The sequence below is a fragment of the Triplophysa dalaica genome, chromosome 10 (genome assembly GCF_015846415.1).
Source record: "Triplophysa dalaica isolate WHDGS20190420 chromosome 10, ASM1584641v1, whole genome shotgun sequence".
Classification (NCBI taxonomy): domain Eukaryota; kingdom Metazoa; phylum Chordata; class Actinopteri; order Cypriniformes; family Nemacheilidae; genus Triplophysa; species Triplophysa dalaica.
Window position 1 is genome coordinate 5109381 of NC_079551.1, and position 9976 is coordinate 5119356.

Consider the following 9976-nt stretch of genomic DNA (forward strand, 5'->3'; position numbering starts at 1 on the left):
TTTAACATAAATAAACTAAGACTTTGTCTGTGCTTTACTTGGAATTTTTACACTTGAGAAATATCAGCATATCCACGTTTTCCTAGTTTGCACTAAACACAGCGGCCCCTGCTGTTCAAAACATGTATTGCGATTCATTTCACATCTCAACCGACTTGAATCAACACGTTGTAATGCTTTTTATTGGTTAGATATTTGCAAAACCCAGTGACAAATATAAGGGATGTGACGATTCATTCCGCTTCTCAAGGAGCACGGTGAATCGTTACAACCCTAACAAATATAAAAGGAACCTAATAATGGAAAAAGTGAAAGTCACATAATACATTTACATTTAGGCAAAGCAACTTGCATTGCTTTATCCTATACATTTTACATAGGTATTTGCAATCCCCTGGGATCGAACCCACAACCTTGCGTTGTTAACGCAATGCTCTTAAAATGTTGTTATGTCACGTGGAATAATTTTGAGTAATTAAATGCACAAGTTAATTTTTTTGACAGTGTTCTTTGTTACATAGCTGTAAGTGGATGAGTTTTACGAGACGTAGATGAAAGAGCATGAAAATGTTTTGGCACCGCAGGACGTTTTGACTTCCCATCAGGTAATGGGGGCCGAGCTCTGTGATTCAGCCAACAGAAGAGAACAGATGCGTCTTACTGTTCTTCACCGTCCATAAATGCTGCAGAGAGAGTCTTTCAAGTCGACATCAAAAGTGAAGCATGAGCCCTACGTTATCATTATGCTGTTTAACTTAGAATGTGTTTGCTTTGCGTTTTTAATGGGATGCATTCTGTGTCAACTTCAAGGAATTTTTAGTACATTGCTTCACAAACTTTTCATGTCATTGAGTCTGAGTCTCGTTCCTTTCGATCTTTCCTTGAACACACTTACCAGAGAATGCTAAAATGACCGTTTCAAATGTACTTTAAGACCCCCGTACATATGGAGAGCACCGCGATAATCGCAGTTTCAAGGTTTGACTGTACTTTATTTGCCTGTTGCGTTCAGACGTCTTTTTCCACTGCGGTAACGTCGGTTTGGTTCAGCATCTGGTTTACCGTATTCCCTTATGGAACTTTTAACATAATGGAAGATTTTATGCTCGGCCAGAAAACTTGAGTCGCTGCTGTGGCATGTGCGCAGTCAGCCGGTTTTCTGTTCCTTTCCTTTCAGCAGGGTACCTTGAAAAGAATGCACACTTGTACATCAGTTGCGCGCTAGCCTTGCTTTCAACAAAGTTGACGCACATTCCATCATTAAGCGATGGAAATAAGCGCATGCTTAGTTTCATCATGTGGCTTCTAAATGATCTTATGAATATCCTGGCTACTGTGTATCTAATAAAAGTTAATGACACTAAAAATGACAATGAGAGTCAAAATGTGTAAGGAGAATCTCCATAACCAGACGGGATTGACAGACAACCCCAGAGACTCCGACCGTCCTGTCTAATGTTTAATAACTGTTGACAGGGATTCGTGGGGAGTGTAACATGTCGTTCCAGGATCAGACAATAGAGGTAGTGAGTTGAAATAATGGTTGGGTTGTGTAAAGGATGCCAAATTAATGGCTTAGTTCAAGGAAGCCTCCAAGCCTTTTCTTCAGACCCGTGTCATAACTATTAACTAAACTGCACGTTGACTGAAAACCTGCAATGTCGGGGAACGTTTAAGACTGACAAGTGGACAGATTGTTCAATAAGGGGAAAAATAATCTGAATATAAAAAGCATGTAACATAACTGTTCTTAAGTGTACTTTGATAAGGGATAGTAACTAGGGATTAGGGTTGTCACGGTACCATAAACATGTTTTACGATACTATACCAGCTGAAGTATCTTGATACCAAGTAATCACATGATGCTGTGCCGTGTTCCTAATTCACATCTATACAAAAAACACAGATTTAGATGAAACTATTTATTTACTATAGTAAACTTTATTATACTTTGCACTAGAATATTTTGTTGTATTAACTGTAATGATTGGATAAATTGTAGCAAATACTGTAATATAGTTAAACATTTACTATGGTTTGACTCAAAAGACACTAGTTTCTAAGAGTTTTAGTAGTTTTCTGTTGTAAGTACTGAAGTAATTTTTCACATGGGAACTAATTCAAATGTAGGACAAATTTTATTGATACAACAGTCTTAATAAAGAGTAATATTTGACTTACTTTAAAGCAGCCCTGCAACGATGTGTCATGCATCATTTACAATGTTAAACATGCTGTCTTCTCATGCTTAACATGATCAACTTGTCAAAAAAGGAGTCGGGCGTATTTCATAGCATTTCTGTGCTCGATATACTCCCACAGCAATCGTACAGGATTCAGAATTTTTCTTAGTCCTGTATTGGACAATTCTCCCTGAAAAGCGCGCGGCAGCAAGGAAAGCAGGAGAAGGAGCATGCGCAGACGTCACTTTCACTTGTGTGCTGGAGAAAGAGAGAGCATATGTTCGCGAAGTTCAGGTGTCTTTTTGTTCACTGCATTTGGTTGATGAATGTTATATAAACAGTGGATATAACGCTGGATTTGGAGATCGTTTGAAACAAATATGGAGCCGTCCCAGCGCTAAAAGAAGGCAGACATGAACCGCATGCTGTGAGTGAAACTGATGTCTGTGTTTTGTTGTCAATGTGCTTTAGTTCAGCCTACCCATCCCCCCCGCACACGCTGTATGATTTCTGAAGTAATCGTACAGCTGTATCTATCTTTAATAAATGTGATCAAACTAAATACTCTTCGAAGATACGAAGTATGCAATACTACTCTATAGGTACTCAAGAATGATATGAGATTGGCAGAAACCCAGTGTGGGTTAGGGCTGCTTTAAATGCAGAACTAAGACGGCTAGTAGGCTAGTAGGGCTAGTAGTTCGTCTCACAATTATTTTACTCACTCGTTCAAAACGCTAATTTTATTCATTATCTTGTCCGAGTCATTCAAAACACACATTCATTTAAGAGATAAACATCGCAATAAGGCAGATGTAAATGTTGAAATTAATATTAATGCGCATATGCAACATAACCTACACAACTACGATAGTACCGTCTCAAAAATAGAGAGGCATCGCGGGTATTTTGAAGCTTTAGCATCACGATGCTACCTTAGCATCGGTACACCGTGCACAACCCTACTAGGGATAACATTGCACTGATATCATTTTTTAAAGGTTGAGTACGAATACCGATATTTTACTGGTACTCACTGATGACTGTACCTGTATTGTTTTGGTGAGGTGGACATTTTTCAAGCAAATCACTTCCGCAAAACGACAATTTAATGTGCTTATCATATACTTTCAAAGCACAAATTTCAGTCAGGTTTGTCAAGGAATGTCATGTGAGGTATTGGTCTCTGGTATCGGTGTAAAGTACGAGTACATTAGCTTGGTATCGGGCCCGATACCGATATTGGTACAATAAATCAATGATCGATTAATCAATCGTTGTAGATTAATCGATTAAGTTGATTAATCAACGACCAATAAGCTCAAACACACATACATCCACTAATAATGTAAGCAGATGGCAAAAAACTACATATAAAATCATTGGATGTTAAGAATTGATTAAATTTAATGGAAATTTATGTAAAAAATAAATCTAAAACATTTTGTGAATATTTAGTATATTACCCTGCACGTAGTCAAAAGTGTTAGAGCAAAAAATGCTACAGGTTTTTATTCAGATTACGGCGGTCTGTTTTTGAGAATGTTTCCGTGTTTAGTCACAAGTTCCCTAGTCAGACAAACCCGTTCAGTGATTTTTGGAGAAACAAGCCTCCACAGAGGAAACATCAAGTTAATGTTATTTCCCAACTGTGAAATGTTTCTCTGTTAGGGAGAATATCTGTTGTCATGTTTGGAAAGGCTGTGGAGTGAACTGTTTTTGGAGGAATCTGTCTAAATGTCATACTGAAACATGAACATTCTTACTTTAGTGATTTGACAAGTTAATAAATCAAATCAATCAATAAATTAACGAGTTCCTTAATCTTCCTAGATATAAATCACGTAAATACACGTTAACATTTAATTTCTTTGGTTAGGGCCATGTTTGCTTGGATTATGGAAATCGTGTCGATTATAACGTGTCACCTTAACCAAATAGATTCAATTAGTCTTGCAGTGAATGAGTAACTTAATAAAACAAACAACAGAGTTTCTTCATGCTTATAAAATATTTGAAACACTTTTGACATTTCGCATTTAGTGGTTTCTACGAAAGATGGAAATATCATCCTTCTCTTTTCCGTTGATCATTTCCAGCCAATCTTTTTTCTCGTCTGTGGTTCTGTGCACAGAAGGTTTGACTATTAAACTTGTTGTAATTATTAAACAGCATTTGTGATAATAACACCGCAGCATTTTCGCCCCGCATGCGCAGGAAACATCTTCATACACAAACGTCAACGCTGAAAGTCCCAGACTGTGACTCGATGCAATCTTCCCACATTTTCCAAAGGAGCAAATGACGAAATTGCACAAACATAATCTTCTACAATCAAGATTTCTCCAAGTTTCGTGTGTGCGGCCTCCGTTGTGTTTGCTATCGGCCAATTTTAGCGAATGTTTTGAAAGCAGGTTTTGGGATCATTTGTCAAACCTTTAATCCTTACATGAGTGGTTTTTTGTTTGGCAGGAGAAGTATCCAGACGTGGTCGGCCTCCCCGAGGGATGCAGATCGGAGCTTATGGTCATGCGGAGTCCTAAACTTCCCGGGTACGTTCCATCAGCAGAACATGAGAGTCTGTATTCGCCTGTAAAAAAAAATCAGGCTTCTGTTTCTGCTAAAGAAGCAAAGTTAAGAAATGGACTTGTTTTCAGATAACACATATTGAATTATTTCAATACAGCCCATTGGAAGTAGTTTTTTCTGGTTTTAAGCATAAATCTATTTACATCGGAAACACTACATTGGTTTTTATAGCTAAACGTAAATGTGTGTTGATTGGGGTTAAACGGCTTCAGTGACATCACTGAAATATGGTCGGAAAGAGCCAATAACTATGTATTGTTTTAGGATCTCCATGACCATGTTTTGGAAGATTGATGTTTCCAAGGAGGGACTGGTAAAACCATCACTGGACCTCCTTATGAAGATGTCAGATCAGGGTAAGAATAACTCAAGTGAAAAAGCAGAGAAGGAATATAATGTACATCCAGGCGGTTGCTATCACTAGATAAACCCTGACAGGTCTTCAGTCAACCTGAAGGAGTTTTACTTGCAATAACAACTGAATGAACGTTATTCCTCTTGTTACACCGCTACTTGCCACATGAGTAATTTATTGGATGCGAACTATCGATTTGAAATACTAGATTAGCTCATTTGTAACAAATGCAAACCTTCCGTGCTGAAAATCATTTCCTGGAGTCTAGAAGCCAAGGCACATACAAACATGCAATTTGGTGTAATCATATGTTATTATATAGGCATATTTAGATTTCATCTATTGGCGAATATTTTAAAGATGACTTGAAAGCTTGTGATTTTAGTTTTAGCCAACGCCAGTAATGTGATGTCAAACATCCTTAGGTCACAACTGACCAATCAGAAACAAATATTCCAGAGAGCAGTGTAATAAGTATCAAATAAACAAAGTAAATGTGTTTTGTAGATTGTTTATTGAGTAACATTACGATGTATAATGGTTTATGTTACCAGAACGTTGTCATTTGGTTTTCATTTAACCAGCTTGTGAAATGGACAAGAATGTGATGGAAAACGGATGTGATCACTTCAGGAGTCTCCTGCAGATCCTCGGGGTGGAGGCATCCATCGAGGGTTTGATAAGAACATTGTGTCTGTGAGAAGTCCCAAAAACCCAACATTCACACAAACACTTGCTTCATATCTAATCAGTTTATTCCATATAAACTCCTGTACAATCATGAACTACATGTTTATGCCACCAGTACGTGTCAATCATTTTATGTTTGATATGTTCACACTTTATGGAATTATACATCGTTAGACAAGAGCTAGAAAAATAAATACTTTTAAATACAAAATGTTTGACAGCAAAATCCACTTTGTATTTTCAAACAGTTAAATTTTAACATTAGATTCCTTCACAGAGACTGTGATTTTATTTCCTTTGAGACGTTAATGTCCGTTCCTACCAACAGTCATTTTAGATCTGTATTATTTTATTAAAGTAACACAACATCACTCTCTCAGATAAAGATGTCTTTGTTTAAAAGGTGTAACTCTGTGTTTTAAATGAAGGCAGAAATATGGTTTGTGGAAACTTTGGTGTGGCGATAAAACACTGTAAAACATGATAACGCATCAACATGGCATAAAGATCAACTTAACGCTTTTGTTCTGCGTATAAGGCGTACAATACTTTTAACACCAGCTTGAAATCACATGAAGATGAAAGAGGGGTTGTGAACGCGGTTTGGCAAAATCGAACGTTCATTTTAAACTAAAGAAACAGTCGGCATCACGCAGCAAAGAGGTAAACATAAGCATGAGGTCGTCCGTTCGGCAAACAGCGGCGACGCTCATGCCACAATTTTGTAACAGTAATGTTGGCCCGGAGGTGCCATTTTTAGTGTTGAAGTTGCACGGTAAAATACTGCAGGTCCTATGGCACAGCAATATACGGATTCTCTCTTAAAAAAAAAAAAAAAAGACGCCCGTCACTATTCGAAAAGTGCTGGCTCGTCTTACTGCTTAGCATTCTGTATTGTGCTAACGAAAGCTGGCATCCTGTCAGTCTTTGGTCGACGTATGAAACACGCCCGTCTCTGCGAACAATTACGGCCATGACAACACAAGCCCCACACAGTGGTAATAAAACTCAAGATCCTCGGGATGGATTCTTTTCTGGGCTGGGGTTTCCAGCGGAGAACACATGAATGTATTAGTGTCAAACGCAGAGACAGAGCGGACGCAGACAGACAGACGCTTCACATTTTTCAGCAATTTTGAGGAAAACGATGCGTTGAGATCATGATCCGACTTTAAAGACGTTTGTGCGAATAAGAAAATTTGCTCATGGTTACTCACACTTGTCTCCAAACCAATCGTTTTAGTAAAACAAATGCCCAAAAAGGATCATCGTATGGCAAGCCTCAAAATAGATCTGTCTTCAAAATAACCGCATGAAGTTTTGCCACCACGTAAACAGAATTGTCATTTTAGGCGACTACTCCTTTAATAAGACACTTTGTTTTGTGTATGGCGACAAATGATAACGGCAGCTGAGCATGTTACAAAATTCTCCATTAGTGAGTAATAATGTTACTGTTATTCATCTTACGGCTCTTACGGGTAGTGAAAGGGTTAGCGTGGTCACGTTCACTAGCATGCAACACGTCTGTGCTTGTCAGTATATATTGTGATATTATAGACCACCAAGGGTCAAAGCTCTAGGCGTGTATCAGAGCAGTAGTCTCACTTCAAGTATCCGATTTCCAAACTCCATGCACAGAGACACGGCGACGCACTAAAAGGCTTGTTAGGTTAAAACGCCTTAAGCTCATTTTGGCACTCAGTCCTTTTTCTCCATTACAGCCCATGACAGGCTCATTCTGGCATTCTGTGCTTTAGGAGACCAGCCCCAGTGAGAACATCAGCCATAAAACAAAAAAAGTCACCCCAGCAACACCAACCGCCAGCTTCACGTTGCAGGACGACATACAAACAAAACAAATTCTATTTCCCAAACTATACAGTTCTATGAAAGCAGCACTCTTGGAGGTGTGGAGGTTCTCAAACAGCGTGGAATAGCAGCGTGCACTCCTGCCGTTCATTATAAAGGCTGGAGGGAGGCGGAGTCTGCGTGTTTCGCAGGTAGTAGTTGACGATTTTGGTGTCCAGCTTGAACTGGTGAGGAATTCCTTCGTACGGCTTGGGGTCCAGATCAAGGATGGAGACGGAATATGTAAAACGAGGCTTTGCAGGTTGGATCTCCAGATTCGGTTGGTGTCTGTAAACGCAAAGCATCTGTTAAACAACACGTATAATAAAAAAATTGTGCATAATGATTTTGGTGTTAAACTCAAAACAACATACTCTTCGTCGTCTTCTCCACAAGGTGCAAATGTGATCATTATGGAACAATCTTTGGCGGTCATTGCGACTCTATACTGATGAACCTGAAAACACACAATAACTTCATTTGAATAATTCTTGTGTGTTTGAAATCCCAGCTTCTCTACATTTCCACACTTATGGTCTAACCTTCCCAATTGCATATTCTACAGAACCGTCGTCCTCAGTCGGGCAGTTCTTCACCATGTCCATAAAACTCTCAGTATGAGGCCCGTCCACCTGCAGTCTGTTTCTGGAGATGAAACAAGTGATGATAACATATCTATCATGAGTTTTAAGCAAGCCTCATGATAAAAAGTGGCTGTGCATGGAAATCACCAATGGCCACGTGCACAGTGCCACCGTGTGGCTGCCTTAAATAAAGGCTCGACTTAAAATGACATCTATTCTGAATTGGTCTTTTGTGCCACCTACTGTTAAAACGTGTTATACGTCTCGTACCACAAAGGGATGGAACCGGAGCATTGACCCGGCAGATGAGTAACCAAAATTAATCAATATACAAGATTAAAAATTCACCTCTCTTTAGGGAACTCTTCCAGATATTGTTCTACTCGTTTGAACAGCGGGTAGATTCCCTCGATATCCAGGTTATCCAATATCTGGACTTGGAGGATTTTTGCAAGAACACTGTCTTTGGGAAGACTATGGTTTCCTGTGAATAGAAAAATGAAGAACTTAAGAAATCAATTAGTGTCATTTATATACAGCAAGGATCAGGTCTTATACACGCCTCATTCCTAACGTGTTATATAAAACTCAGTCAATACATGCGCAATGATTTATACTTCTGTATTGATCTATTTTTTGCTCTGTTAAACTGCAATGTAAGGAATTTGTGACGCAATCTGTGGTTGATATGAGGTCAAAGTGCAATCATAGAGCGACAAGGGGATAAAGGAGTAGTTCACCTTCAATATGAAAATTCTGTCATCATTTTACTCACCGTCTTATCATTTTGAATCTACATGACTTTCTTTCTTCCGCAGAACAGAAAAGAAGATATTTTGAAGAACGTTGTTAACAGCCCCCATTCACTTGCATTGGTTACAATAGAATTTAAAGAAAAGTTGAAATATTCACCCAAAAATACTAATTCTGTCATCATTTATCACCCTCTTGCCATTCCAACCCTTAATGACCCTTATCCGCAGAAAACAAAAGAAGATATTTTGAAGAATGTGGGTAACACTAGCCAAGATTGGCTTGCATTGTATGAACAAAACACACTGAATCATTTCTCAAAATATATTTTGTGTTGTTCTCAATATAAAATAAACACATTTCAGCTTATGTTTCTGAATACAACACTATGTGTTTCTATGTGCATCAATGACGTACCGTTGCGGAGCAGATCTCTGGGGAAGGGACTGGCTTCACAGTACAGACCACTCTCGGACAAGTGAACTTTCCAGGGCTCTCCCGAGCGATTCGAGTCTCCGCCACTCAGCAGGGCCGAACAAATGACCTGGATGAAGTCATTGAGGATTACTTTGCCAGACTGATGCCCGTTATAGAGGCTGTTACCGTGAGGGAAATAAGGCCGAAGGTGCTGAATGAGATCTTTCAAGTCGGGCTGCTGCTTGGCATCATCTTGACAGCTATATATCAACTCTCCACCCTGAAAAAAACAAAGTTGTCGCTGAATTTGGATGCCATTGAAGATTTGATGGTTCTAGCGCGTCATTAATATTTAATAGTTTTGGAATGTTCTTTAAAGGTGTTTACGTTTACCTTAAAGATCTTCAAGTTGTTTTGCGGTTCCTCTAACAAATGCTTCAATGCAACGAACATTCGCTGTTTACTCCTGTAATGCAAATTATACCAGATTGTATTTTAAATGTTTTTCAGCACTTAATAAATGGCATGAAGCAAAGATAAAAACAGAAGTAAA

The 9976-nt window shown here is 38.8% G+C and overlaps 1 protein-coding gene across 1 annotated transcript in view; it reads left to right on the top strand.

The window, feature by feature from the left end:
- The window catches only part of cenpp (centromere protein P), a 53404-nt gene extending 43766 nt beyond the window's left edge, over window positions 1-9638 (top strand). The window contains exons 7-10 of the mRNA XM_056758094.1: window positions 4657-4736; window positions 5038-5129; window positions 5713-5824; window positions 9437-9638. Of these exons, the coding sequence (XP_056614072.1) occupies window positions 4657-4736; window positions 5038-5129; window positions 5713-5824; window positions 9437-9488 (336 nt within the window). The 3' untranslated portion in view covers window positions 9489-9638. The remainder of the gene's footprint in view (window positions 1-4656; window positions 4737-5037; window positions 5130-5712; window positions 5825-9436) is intronic.
- The last annotated feature ends 338 nt before the right edge of the window (window positions 9639-9976 follow it).